This window comes from Nerophis lumbriciformis, linkage group LG33 (genome assembly GCF_033978685.3).
Source record: "Nerophis lumbriciformis linkage group LG33, RoL_Nlum_v2.1, whole genome shotgun sequence".
Taxonomy (NCBI): Eukaryota; Metazoa; Chordata; class Actinopteri; order Syngnathiformes; family Syngnathidae; genus Nerophis; species Nerophis lumbriciformis.
In genome coordinates, this window is record NC_084580.2 from 13,172,341 (window position 1) to 13,187,283 (window position 14,943).

Consider the following 14,943-nt stretch of genomic DNA (forward strand, 5'->3'; position numbering starts at 1 on the left):
AATGTAATTTCGGAAATTATCGGTATCGGTTTTTTGTTATCGGTATTGTTTTTTTTTTGTTTTTTTTTTATTAAATCAACAAAAAAATCACAAGATACACTTACAATTAGTGCATCAACCCAAAAAAAACTTCCCTCCCCCATTTACACTCATTCACACAAAAGGGTTGTTTCTTTCTGTTATTAATATTCTGGTTCCTACATTATATATCAATATATATCAATAGAGTCTGCAAGGGATACAGACATGATTGTGCGTGTTGTTGGTCCACTAATAGTACTAACCTTTAACAGTTAATTTTACTCATTTTCATTAATTACTAGTTTCTATGTAACTGTTTTTATATTGTTTTACTTTATTTTTTATTCAATAAAATTTTTTAATTTATTCATCTTATTTTATTTTATTAATTTTTAAAAAAAGGACCTTATCTTGACCAGGCCCTTCTGGCGCCCTAGGCAAGATTTTAGGTGGCGCCCCCCCCCCCACATCGGCAGTGAAGTGTATATACTCACAAGAAACCGAATAGCTTTGTCTTTGACCTTTTTTTTACTTAAAGAAAGCAAATTAACAATCAGAATAGTTAACAAGATTAAAAAAAATATGAATAAATAAATGAATGCAAAAAATAAAAAATGAAATTATGAAATACAATATTTTTTACATACATATTGCTTAATTAACATTAATGATGTGCACTTTAACAACTAGGCTTACAACTATACCTAATATATAAAAGGGTGGAAAAGTGACTATTACCTGCAGGGCAAACATTAGCTAACCAGAAGGCAATAACAATGTAAACAAAAAACACCTGCTTAAAAGATCTAATACAAATGTCCCTGAGGAATGTAAGGTGGGAGTACTGTAATTACCTAACGTTACATTATTATTTTCCATAACAATTTAGCCCCCTCCACAATTAACCCGACGTTAAAACAGTACTAGCTATTTATTGATTAGCAATTGCCGAATCATGTAACATTAGCTTAATGCTAAAAAGCCAGGTTACTATCACATTCTGTAACAGACAAATAATTTCATGTAGGCTAACGTTACCTACCTGCTACCTCTGTCTTTTTCTCGTTTCTCCTCCTCTTCTTTTCTCTTTTTTCTTCCCTGGGCACCTGACAGTTTTGGCCGTTTTGACATCTTGTGTTGATTTTTTGATGTGGTGACGTCCAAAAAGAGTCATGATACGGGAAGGGAGGGGGTGCACCGTGGGGGGGTGGGGGGGTTGGGGGGGGCGTAATGTTGTAACAAATAATATTTCTATTATATAGGCTTTACTTTGCATTTTAATTAACGAGGGATTATTTTTTGTATTTAGAAATAATAGTACCAACTTTTTTTTTTTCTCCAACATTTGTGGCACTGGCGTGGCGCCCCCTGATGGACGGCGCCCTTAGCATTTGCCTATACGGCCTATGCCACCGGCCGGCCCTGATCTTGACCATACCTGGTTGTCCAAATTAGGCATAATAATGTGTTAATTCCACGACTGTATATATCAGTATCGGTTGATATCGGTATCGGTAATTAAACAGTTGGACAATATCGGATATCAGCAAAAAGCCATTATTCGGATATCCCTAGTCATAGTACATTTGTAGTACATATTGTACTTGTAGTACATATTGTACTGCTGAATAGTTCCACTAGAAGTCATTGATTGGCTGCATGATAACTTGTGACGTCTTCATTTGAGTCATTGGTCGGGAATCATAGCGTATGCAAACGGACCAATCACGATCGAGAAGGAGTCCTAGGACCCGCCCCTTGCGGATGCTATAAGTAGCGCGGGATGCACTATCACTGCATGAACTGAGCTCAAGACGCACCTGTGTGAAGCCGGGCGGGGGTATTTTTTTGTTTCTTTTTTTAAAGCCACTTTTCATTTAAAAAAAAAGGATTTCCTTCGACCGCCAAAACGGAAGACTTACAGGTAAAGTGACAACTTTTAACTCGAAAGTGTTATTTCGAAACTTAAGAGATTGAGTTTAAACTATAAAGGAGCTTCGACTTGGAGGTAAAGTCTAAAACAAATGTGTGCGACTCCTATCAATTTTAAAATATATTTGGCGGACTCACGCACATATATATAACTTTAAAAAGGGACTTCTAATGAAGTTTTTACTCACTGTAGATTTTTTTTGCAAGGGAGTTTTGTCGAGTGTTGGATGAGCTTTGTGGCGAAAGTGCTCCCCAGTCCGAAATTGTTGCAACTCACGACTCAAGCTTTTAGGCTTGAAACTGTGAGTGAAGCCAGTCGGCACTTCAAAGGGCTTTGTTCTTTTCCGCCATGAAATAGCATTTTCGCGGTGTCTGTTTTTTTTAAAAGTGAGAAACAAAATGCCCTCAAAGACCATTTGAAGCGTTGCTAAAGTTAATTTTGACAATGAAGGGTTAGGAAAATGTGAAGAATGTTAATTGGAGCCTTGCATCAGCTTGTAGTAATATACATGCTCTCGGTAGAAACCACCTTCCGGTTTTAAACGCTCTTCCAACGGTACATCTGTCATGTTTCTGCTTTGTGCTCTTGTACTTCCTCTTAGTTGCAAAGTTTTTTTTGTGTTTTTTTTTAAGTTGTCTTTTCTAATACACACATTTTCGGTTTCCCTCCACTTGGAGGTTTGACCATGTAATTGTTTTTTAAAACTGGTCTGTTCGCATGGCGCGTTGTATCAGCTTGTAGTAATATACATGCTCAGAAGAAACCATCTTCCGGTTAAAACGCTCTTACAAAGATACTTATCAGTCATTTTTCTGCTTTCTTGTACATCCTCTTCGACTTAAATAAACTTTTAATGATCCACAAGGGAAATTGTTTCACACAGTGGCTCAGTTACAAAGGATGGAAAGGATAATGCAGGTGTAAAGTGGACTAAAAATGTACCGTAGTAGCAATGCAACATATATGTAACATTTACCTTTTGTATGTATGTATACTACCGGTACACACAATATGATATATGTATACTACACACAATATATATGTATACTACACACAATATATGATATATGTATACTACACACAATATGATATATGTATACTACACACAATATGATATATGTATACTACACACAATATATGATATATGTATACTACACACAATATATGATATATGTATACTACACACAATATGATATATGTATACTACACACTATATATGGTGTATATGTATACTACACACTATATATGGTGTGTGTATACTACACACACCATATATAGTGTGTGTAGTATACACACTATATATGGTGTGTATACTACACACACACTATATATGGTGTGTGTATACTAAACACACTATATATGGTGTGTGTATACTACACACACACACTATATATGGTGTGTGTGTATACTACACACACACACACACTATATATGGTGTGTGTGTATACTACACGCACACACTATATAGTGTGTGTGTATACTACACACACACCATATATGGTGTGTGTGTAGTATACACACACACTATATAGTGTGTGCGTGTAGTATACACACACACCATATATAGTGTGTGTGTGTGTGTGTGTATACTACACACACACTATATATATGGTGTGTGTGTGTATACTACACACACACACACACTATATATGGTGTGTGTATACTACACACACACACACACTATATATGGTGTGTGTATACTACACACACACACACACTATATATGGTGTGTGTATACTACACACACACACGCGCACACACACACACACACTATATGGCGTGTGTGTATACTACACACACACTATATATGGTGTGTGTATACTACACACACACACACACTATATATGGTGTGTGTATACTACACACACACACACACACACTATATATGGTGTGTGTATACTACACACACACACACGCGCACACACACACACACACTATATGGCGTGTGTGTATACTACACACACACTATATATGGTGTGTGTATACTACACACACACACACACTATATATGGTGTGTGTATACTACACACACACACACACACACTATATATGGTGTGTGTATACTACACACACGCGCACACACACACACGCTATATGGCGTGTGTGTATACTACACACACACTATATATGGTGTGTGTATACTACACACACACACACACACACACACACACTATATATGGTGTGTGTGTATACTACACACACACTATATATGGTGTGTGTATACTACACACACACACACTATATATGGTGTGTGTGTGTGTGTGTATACTACACACACACACACACTATATATGGTGTGTGTATACTACACACACACACACACACACACTATATATGGTGTGTGTATACTACACACACTATATATGGTGTGTGTATACTACACACACACACACACACACACACTATATGGTGTGTGTATACTACACACACACTATATATGGTGTGTGTATACTACACACACACACACACACACACACTATATATGGTGTGTATACTACACACATACACTATGTATGGTGTGTGTATACTACACGCACACACTATATATGGTGTGTGTGTGTGTGTATACTACACACACACACTATATATTGTGTGTGTGTGTGTGTGTGTGTGTGTGTGTGTGTGTGTGTGTGTGTGTGTGTGTGTGTGTGTGTGTGTGTGTGTGTGTACTGCACACACACACTATATATGGTGTGTGTGTGTACTGCACACACACTATATATGGTGTGTGTACTGCACACACACTATATATGGTGTGTACTGCACACACACTATATATGGTGTGTGTGTGTGTGTACTGCACACACTATATATGGTGTGTGTGTGTGTGTGTGTACTGCACACACTATATATGGTGTGTGTGTGTGTATACTACACACACTATATATGGTGTGTGTGTGTGTATACTACACACACTATATATGGTGTGTGTGTATACTACACACAATATATGATATACTGATCAATTATTTTTATACAATATGTAACAATTACTATGTACAATATAACATGGAGTAGATCCAGCAAAAAATGTTATAAACCGAGAGGTGGCTAACATAGAAGCGGCCAGATAAGTGCACAATAGTGTTATTTTTTTATTTTTTTTAAACCTGTCTTTTCTAATGCACCCACTTCCGGGTTTCCGCCCATGTCATTGTTCTTGAACTGGTCTGTTCGATACAACCAGTCTAACTAGTTTCGTCTTAGCAGGGCACAGTTTACTTTTTCGACTAGATACTGATACCTTCTGGCTGACTGAGCAATTAAATCTCTGTTGTATTTTCAGGAGGTAGCGCACAGTATTGCAAGGCTGTTCGTCTAACTCAGGGGTGTCAAACTCATTTTGGATCGGGGGGCCCACATGGAGAAAAAAAATCTACTCCCGAGTGGGCCGGACTGGTTAAATCACGGCACGACAACTTCAGATTGTTTTTTGTTTAAAAATAGAACAAGCACATTCTGAAATTGTCCAAATCATAATGTTGGATTTTTTTTTTTTACACTTACATGTTAACAGTATTCTTTATTTGCCGTTATTTATATTTTCTGAATAAATTATATCAGTCAACATTGGTGTTAATTTTCAATCTATCAAGATTTTAAAAAATATCAATCAAATTACAGTATTTATGCAGTTTGATCATTTTCCTCGACTGATTTACTATAACATTATATGGTTTATTTTGTACATACTGTATGTAGCATCATCTACAAAGATACAAAATAATTGCTATTGAGACATCCAGTGGATGCATTTAGAACAGCTGTTTCTTTCATTCAAAAATTTTTATAAATTTTTATACTTTGCAAACTCATCCTGCAGGCTGGATAAAACCTGTTCGCGGGCCTGATCCGGCCTAGGGCCGTACGTTTGACACACCTGATCTAAATTGTTTTTGCTGGCCACGTTCCAGAAGGCTAAGGACCTTTCACCAGCATTCTTAATTTTGTATATTCCTAAGAACCATTTATCTGTAGTGAACATTTTATTTTGGTCTAATTTAGTCAGTGTTGCTAAATTCACGACAATAAATGGCTCTCTGTGCAACAGGAGGTCTGGTGTTTTTAAGGAGAGATAGTCAATGTAGATCAGGCATGCTTTAGTGTGTTTTTTTACTTTTATTTTAAATTGGTCCTGTTGGTCGGTCTAGTGCAGGGGTCGGCAACCCGCGGCTCTAGAGCCGCATGCGGCTCTTTAGCGCCGCCCTAGTGGCTCTCTGGAGCTTTTTCAAAAATTTATGAAAAATGGAAAACGATGAGGGGAGAAAAATATATTTTTTGTTTTAATATGGTTTCTGTAGGAGGACAAACATGACACAAACCTCCCTAATTGTTATAAAGCACACTGTTTATATTAAACATGCCTCACTGATTCGAGTATTTGGCGAGTGCCGTTTTGTCCTACTAACTTTGGCGGTCCTTGAACTCACCGTAGTTTGTTTACATGTATAACTTTCTTAGACTTTCTCGGACGTGTTTTATGCCACTTTTTCTGTCTCATTTTGTCCACCAAACTTTTAACGTTGTGCATGAATGCACAAAGGTGAGTTTTGTTGATGTTATTGACTTGTGTGGAGTGCTAATCAGACATATTTGGTCACTGCATGACTGCAAGCTAATCGATGCTAACATGCTATTTAGGCTAGCTATATGTACATATTGCATCATTATGCGTCATCTGTAGGTATATTTGAGGTCATTTAGTTTCCTTTAAGTCCTCTTAATTCAATGTATATCTCATGACACACTATCTGTATGTAATATGGCTTTTAATTTGTTGCGGCTCCAGACACATTTGTTTTTGTATTTTTGGTCCAATATGGCTCTTTCAACATTTTGGGTTGCCGACCCCTGGTCTAGTGTCATTTCTGGGCTGGATTTAGCCCCTGGGCCTGCTAGTTGAATAGCCCAGCAGTGTTGCACAATTGCTTTGTTTAGACTTAGACTAACTTTGTTGACCCACAAGGAAAATTGTTCTCAAGTGATAAAAAAAAAAGCCAAAAAATTTGAGCATGATACCTAAAATGAAGGAACTCAAAGGAGTTACTGTGATGTGCTGCCACGCTTTCAGGCGCATCAAAGAAAATGTTTCTTGAATGCTAACAATTGTGAATAAAAATGTCAGATCATTGTTTAGAGCTGTTTATTGCTGAATTTTTGGCTTTTGTTTTCATAGTGGGATTTTTATTCAACTTAATTATTTTTGCTGACATAAGATTTTATTCTGAGATTACATGGCAGGAGTGTCTTCCATTTTCTGATTTATTTTTTTCCTTTAAGGTTATTATAATTGAGCTGTTAATAGAGAATTGTCCATGTGGTCATACTCTTGTACTTGATATTTCATTTATAGGATTGGGGTTCATTAGAGCAATGGCATTTCACATTGTGCTGGTCTGCCTTTTTTAGTCAATTTTTTTTTTAAATTTTTTAGCATAGATTGTAGCTGAGATGGGCTCCAGCACCCCCCGCGACCCCGAAAGGGATAAGCGGTAGAAAAAATGGATGGATAGCTGCTTTAGCCATTTTAATACAAACATGATCGCACTGTTGGTAAGGAGGCTGTCACTCATTGTACTGCGTATACACGCTGGGCTTTGTGTGTGACTGAATGACTGCAACCCCTCATTCCAGGCATTTTTGAAATGTTTTAATTTTATTTGACTTTCAGTTAAATTGAAACTTATTTGACAGAGCCATGCCCATTCATGGTACAGAGCTGTACCACTCGCAAAGGTTAATTGATCAAATGGAAAACATGTTTGTTGCACCTAAATTAAGTTCCTCCATGTTCTCCTTTTTAGGTAAACTTGTCACTATCTAGTCTGGAAATGGAGCTGAATAATATAAAGTCTTCAGCTGAACTCATGTATGATAGCTTCATCCAAAATGCAGGTTGGTTTTTCTTTTTAATTCCCCATTTGTTTAAGTCTGTTATCAGCGCTGACCACCTTTTTCGCCCTTGTTCCAGACTCTCGGACTGGAAACTGGCTGCTCATGTCGTCTCCCGTACCCCAGACCGTCATCATCATGGCGTACATTTACTTTGTCATGTCGCTGGGGCCTCGCTTCATGGAGAATCGCAAAGCCTTTGACCTCAGGGGAGTTTTGGTGGCTTATAACTTCGGCGTGGTGGCGCTGTCGCTCTACATGTGCTATGAGGTGGGTGTGCTGAGTGACGGTGAAGCGCCATGTGCAGCCTTCTTGCTCATTGACATGTTAAATATGTAACTCACCAAATGTTTCATGTGTGATTAGGACTGATGTATTTGGTTGTTTTGCATTATTGACCAGATGGCTTTATTTTTTATTTTTGCCTTAAACCATGTGCTTGTTTCACTGACTGGAATGTGTGTCTAGTTTATCATGTCAGGATGGGGAACAGGATACTCCTTTCGCTGCGACCTGGTCGACTACTCCAACTCACCACAAGCTGTCAGGGTAAATGGAGTTAACTTACAATTAATTTCTCTACATTTAATGCAAGATAAACCGCACTAAAAACACCTTCAGGCAACTACAACCCTAGACTAACACCTCCCCGGATTGTAATTAAATGTAAATAATCAAATGTATATTCTTGTTCTTATGCTTTCTGAACTCACTATGTTCACTGCTCGCTGTACATATCCTACGTAGTCAGACCTACACTGTTTCAATGTCCATTTCTCACATGATATAATTGTTGACTGAAGTGCTGATATCAACCAAACCTTATCCCACCCCCCGGATTGTAAATAATTCAATGTATATACTCTGATGATGATTAACTTGTGTGATGATAGTATATATTTATACCATGAATAAACGTGGACCCCGACTTAAACAAGTTGAAACTTATTCAGGTGTTACCATTTAGTGGTCAGTTGTACGGAATATGTACTGTACTGTGCAATCTACTAAAAGTCTCAATCAATCAGGTTTTAAGTGGAAGGTATCAGTTGTGACTGTTGTGGTGTAAGTGTTGAATGTATACCACTGCCCCTGGCTAAATTGGGGCCCTAAGCAGAATTTTATTTGTAGGCCCTCAATTATTTTTTCCCACTTTGTTAGATTTTAGTACTTGTAATCACACTTAAATTGACGTATGCTTAATACTAAAATAAGTTAATGGGAAAGAAATTAACGGAGAAACTAACATTAAAAGTTAAATATTAAACTCTTGACAGATATTTCAAGTAGTGCCATGTGCCACGGGAGCCTTATAGTCCTGTTTACTATGAACTAGGAATACAGTATGTCTGTGGTAACATTTTATGTGAAAGGCCCCGTCATTCATTAACATTTTACATGAGCTTCTTCATGCAAAGCAGGGCCCTACTTGTTCTTTGGCTGCCACAGTGTCAATCTAAACTCAGTCTTTTTCTGGGCAGACGGTTTGAAATAACTCTTGTATTGGCTCTTATTACTGTGAAGGTGTACCTACAGTCAAACTATATTCTAAATCAATTTTTTTTTTATTGAGACTTTTAGTAGATTGCACTGTACAGTACATATTATGTACAATTGACCACTAAATGGTAACACCCCAATAAGTTTTTCAACTTGTTTAAGTCGGGGTCCACGTTAATCAATTCATGGTAAAAGCATAAGTCTTTTACTGTCAATTGTGCATGCTGTTACCGAAATATACTTTTTAGCAATATCATGTTTGTATTAAATAGAGATTGTGCGGGTTTGTATATTGTAGCCAGTTGGCGTTTATGTTCTACTCATGCATTGCATCTTTGTCTCCTCTAGATGGCGGCAACGTGCTGGCTTTACTACTTCTCTAAGTTCATTGAGATGTTGGACACAGTAAGTGATGTCATGGTGTTAGAGTTGACTCCATCTAAAATTGTCTTTTTTTATATTTTTTAGATTTTCTTTGTGCTAAGAAAGAAAAACAACCAGGTGACCTTTCTTCATGTGTACCATCACTCCATCATGCCTTTTACCTGGTGGTTTGGGGTGCGCTTTGCCGGAGGTATAATAACCTACCTCTTGTACTCTGCTTTTTTTTTTTTTTTTTTTTTTTTTTTTTTTTTTTTAAACTTATTTTTCTGCATTCAAGCAGATTTCGGCATTCCCACTTCTTTTTTTTTTTTTCAGGTGGTATGGGGACATTCCACGCTCTTCTCAACTGTGTTGTCCATGTAATCATGTACTCCTACTACGGTCTGACCGCTATGGGCCCCAACTACCAGAAGTACCTGTGGTGGAAGAAGTACCTTACCACCATTCAGCTGGTATGTCATATTTACCTTTTTTTGTATAGTTTTTGCTTTAAATACTTTTACTCATGTGCTCAATGAATTCGAGCATGGTTGTGATTGGAAAAGGACCGAATCAGCATGATGGGGGCAAAAAAAAAAAAAAAACCTAACTCAATAACAGATTGAAGTCATTTATTTATATTTTGGATGATATGAAACATGTTTGTTTTATAATGTAAATAGTCCTCAGATTATTTTAAAAGGCTTTCCTCCACAGTATTAAAAGTTGTCGCAATATATGGTCTTTCTTTTACAACTGGCATTCCTGTAGATTCTGACAAGCTTTCCCCGCAAAGTTGTTTTATTGTTAATGTTCCAGGTAGCTATGCGACCTTCTGCCTAGGTCGTTGTGCTAATCTGCTTTTCTCCAGTTATAATTTTAGAAGGGTCTAGTGTTGTCCCGATACCAATATTTTGGTACTTTTTTTCCTAAATAAAAGGGACCACAAAAAATGCAATTATTGGCTTTATTTGAACAAAATCTTAGGGTACATTAAACATATGTTTCTTATTGCAAGTTTGTCCTTAAATAAAATAGTGAACATACAAGACAACTTGTCTTTTAGTAATAAGCAAACTAAGGCTCCTAATTTAGTCTGCTGACATATGCAGTAACATATTGTGTCATTTATCACTCTATTTTATCAACATTATTAAGGACAAGTGGTAGAAAATGAATTATTAACCTACTTGTTCATTTACTGTTTATCTGCTTACTTTCTCTTTTAGGATGTTCTATCTACACTTCTGTTAAAATGTAATAATTTATTCTTCTGTTTGGATACTTTACATTAGTTTTGGATGATGCCACAAATTTGGGTATCAATGCGATACCAAGTAGTTACAGGATCATACGTTGGTCATATTCAAAGCCCTCATGAGTCCAGGGACATATTTCCGGAGTTTATAAACATAATATGAATTTTTAAAAAAACGAAAGGTTATGTGATGCTAAAAAATATCAATGTAATCATAGTATCGACTAGATACACTCTTGTACTTGGTATCATTAGAGTGGATGTTAGGTGTAGATCCACTAATGGCGTTTGTTTACATTGTGACGCCGGTGAGCTACGGTGTGTAGTTAAGCATGTTTAGCTATTCCTCGTCCTGCAGGGATGATACTTGTAAGAAACTTTCTTTGTCGCCATGGAGACGAGGATTAGTAATTTAGAAGTAGCTAAAACCCTGCTGACCCCGGATGAATTTAAGATGTTAGCTAGCTAGCCATGTCTTAAAGCACCTCTTCCTGAGGGCATTCGCCTTTATTGTTAGTTTTTTAGCCAAAATGTGTCCGTTCTCCCTTTTCTGTCTACACACTGTCTGCTTGTAAGTACTCCGTGATTGTGCGCTGCCGAACATGCTCGTCTGCTCGTAAACCAGCAGTGACACGACACAAGGGCGGTGGGTGGAGGACCGGCACTTTTTAGAGGTGGTATAGTACCGAATATGATTAGTATCACATTACTATACCTATACCATACAACCCTAGAAGGGTCATATGATTTTTTTTTTTTTTTATCATTCAAAATGCTACCTTGTGGGCAGTTTTATTTACATTCTGAAGTTCTTCTCCAGGCCAAGCCTCTTGTGGGCTTCTCCACCCTGTCAGCCATGTTGTAATTTTAGCGCTTCCATAACGAGTCTAATGACTTAAGTTTAAAATACGCTGCTTATTAATTAGAAATGGCATCAGCAGAGGAGTTCACCATCCTGATACCAGCCAATCCGCCCCACAACAGTAGGATAGAGGAAAAATAAGGAACTTCACGACTACAAAGGAATAAAATGGTGGACATAACTAAAGCAAATTACGTCATTTGTTTAAAATTTCAAACCGCGTGTTTTTGGAAAGCGGCAAAAGTGCCTCCATGGTCTTGATAATACAATTTTGGAGTTATATAGAGATGAAATACACAAATGGTGCCAACATGTAAATATTGGTTTTGCGTACCGACCCCCCTCTTTAAAGTCCTTATCAGTGAAGAAATAGAAATGGCTTTTATTGTCATTGCACATTAAGAACAATGAAATATGGTCGCAGTGCTTATGCTGTGTGGATGAATATGAAGCAACCCTAACTAGAGATGTCCGATAATGGCTTTTTATCAGATATTCCAATTTTGTCCAACTCTTAATTACCGATTCCGATATATACGGTCGTGGAATCAACACATTATTATGCCTAATTTTGTTGTGATGCCCCGCTGGATGCATTAAACAATGTAACACTGTTTTCCAAAATAAATCAACTTAAGTTATGGAAAAAAAAATGCCAACATAACACACACACACACTGCCATATTTATTATTGAAGTCACAAAGTGCATTTTTTTTTAACATGCCTCAAAACTGCTGCTTGGAATTTGGGACATGCTCTCCCTCAGAGCATGTTGAGGTGGGGGGCATAGGGGGTAGCGGAGGCTGTATAATGTAGCGTCCCGGAAGAGTTGGTGCTGCAAGGGGTTCTGGGTATTTGTTCTGTTGTGTTTATGTTACGGTGCGGATGTTCTCCCGAAATGTGTTTGTCATTCTTGTTTGGTGTGGGTTCACAGTGTGGCGCGTATTTGTAGCAGTGTTAAAGTTGTTTATACGGCCACCCTCGGTGTGACCTGTATGGCTGTTGACCAAGTATGCATTGCATTCACTTTGTGTGTGTGTGTGAAAAGCCGTAGATATTATGTGACTGGGCCGGCACGCAAAGTCAGTGCCTTTAGCGTTTATTGGCGCTCTGTACTTCTCCCTACGTCCGTGTACACAGCGGCGTTTTAAAAAGTCATACATTTTACTTTTTGAAGAAGATACCAATAATTTCCGATATTACATTTTAAAGCATTTATCGGCCGATTATTATCGGCAGTCCGATAATTATCGGACATCTCTAACCCTAACTGTCTTTCTGTGCCCTTCAAGATCCAGTTTGTGATGGTGACCAGCCACATCTCCCAGTATTTCTTCATGCGAGACTGCCCTTACCAGTTCCCCATTTTTGTTTACATCATCGGCGTGTACGGCCTCATCTTCCTCTTCCTCTTCCTCAACTTCTGGTACCATGCCTACACCAAAGGCAAAAGGCTGCCCAAGGTCCTGCAGGCTCAGACCTGGGCACATCACAGCAATGGCGTCATGAACGGGAACGCCAACCACGAGAAAGATGAGTGATTATGAGAGCCTTGGATCTATGCTAGTTTGCCAATTGCAAAAAAAGACAATCTTTAAATTTATAACCAGAGTTATATTTAAGCAGTTTGATCTCTCTTGGGTGTATTTTATTTATAACTGTCGATGCTAAAGATAATTCTTCCTGAAAATGTCCAAAAAAGTTCATTCTTAATCCCTGTATGGCATGACTCACTTCATGACCCCAAACTGTGCAGCCTTCAAACTCACAATTTTAACAATTACTGGGATTTTTTTTTTCAAATTGATTGTTGTGGTGCACAAAAACACAATGCCTAGTATCAGCTGCTTGGAGTCTCTTTCCTTTCCTTCAATGATTCCAGATCCTGTTCAGGCTGTTAAATGATCACATGTATGCAGAACTGGGTGCTTTTTTTGTTTTTAACGTCGTTTCACACCACTATGGCTGGATTCACAGTTGCTGATGGTTCAGGTTTCAGTCAAACGTTCCAATGAAGCTTATGAAGGGCGAGCCAGGGGGGGAGCTCATCTTGACCCTGGTGGCCCTTTTTTTTTATTATTATCCAAAATGTTATATGAACGTACGCATCCTTTTTTGTTTATTTTTTGCGCTTACTGTGCTGGACGCCCCCGCAATGTCTTTTAAACTGACTGGGGTGTGTATCATCATGATCTTAAAATGAAGCTGAAAAGTGATGAAACACTGCTCCTTTATCGCTGATTGGAGGACACTGGATCAAGTTTGGAAATTGTGGAAGATAACCCGAGACAAGAGGTCGATCTAATGATGCGTTGCCTGTTAAGTGTCCTTAATTTTCCCCAGTCTCAATTGTTAACGCTGTTGAAATTTGTTTATATTGTATTTTATATGTAATTTATAATAAATGATGTCCATGTACTTGGCTTGTCTAATCTTTTGGATTGGTTTTGGCATCTTGAATACCAAAGTTGTCCCTGCATCTTTCAGTTTAAAGGGGAACATTATCACAATTTCAGAAAGGTTAAAACCATTAAAAATCAGCTCCCAGTGGCTTATTTTATTTTTCGAAGTTTTTTTCAAAATTTTACCCATCACGCAATATCCCTAAAAGCTTCAAGTGCCTGATTTTAACCATCGTTATAAACACCCGTCCATTTTCCTGTGACGTCACATAGTGAAGCCAATACAAACAAACATGGCGGATGGACAGCAAGGTATAGCGACATTAGTTCGGATTCAGACTCGGATTTCAGCGGCTTAAGCGAAATTGAAGAAGAAACTGAAGCTATTGAGCCATATCGGTTTGAACCGTATGCAAGCAAAAACGACACGACAGCCAGCGACACGGGAGAAAGCGAGGACGAATTCGGCGATCGCCTTCTAACGATTGGTATGTTTGTTTTTAAGTGTTGTAATGTTTTTAAGCTAAATTATTGGTAAACACAGTATGTATAATTTACGTAAAACCGCCAGTAATGAATAACGTTTTCATCAATTAATATATTCTGTAGACATACCCTCATCCGCTCTCTTTTCCTGAAAGCTGATCTGTCCAGTTTTGGAGTTGATGTCAGCAGGCCAGGGAAGCTAGGGTTGATCTTCTTCTCTTGATC

General features: G+C 37.9%; 1 protein-coding gene across 1 annotated transcript; it reads left to right on the forward strand.

Moving 5' to 3' along the window:
- The first annotated feature begins 1,801 nt into the window (after positions 1-1,801).
- Positions 1,802-14,248, forward strand: elovl7a (ELOVL fatty acid elongase 7a). The gene is made up of 8 exons (XM_061928219.2): positions 1,802-1,945; positions 7,759-7,849; positions 7,926-8,116; positions 8,315-8,395; positions 9,695-9,751; positions 9,815-9,920; positions 10,046-10,182; positions 13,123-14,248. Exons 2-8 carry the CDS (start codon positions 7,786-7,788, stop codon positions 13,369-13,371), a joined length of 885 nt encoding a protein of 294 aa, XP_061784203.1. The 5' UTR covers positions 1,802-1,945; positions 7,759-7,785; the 3' UTR covers positions 13,372-14,248.
- Positions 14,249-14,943: the final 695 nt, after the last annotated feature.

What these genes read in the sequence shown, in the direction of transcription:
- elovl7a (XM_061928219.2), top strand. Translation starts at nt 7,786, where the DNA reads ATGGAGCTGAATAATATAAAGTCTTCAGCTGAACTCATGTATGATAGC. An exon ending in CGCTCTACATGTGCTATGAG is followed by an intron (nt 8,117 to 8,314) that starts GTGGGTGTGCTG and finishes ATGTGTGTCTAG; the next exon opens with TTTATCATGTCAGGATGGGG. An exon ending in ACCTTACCACCATTCAGCTG is followed by an intron (nt 10,183 to 13,122) that starts GTATGTCATATT and finishes GTGCCCTTCAAG; the next exon opens with ATCCAGTTTGTGATGGTGAC.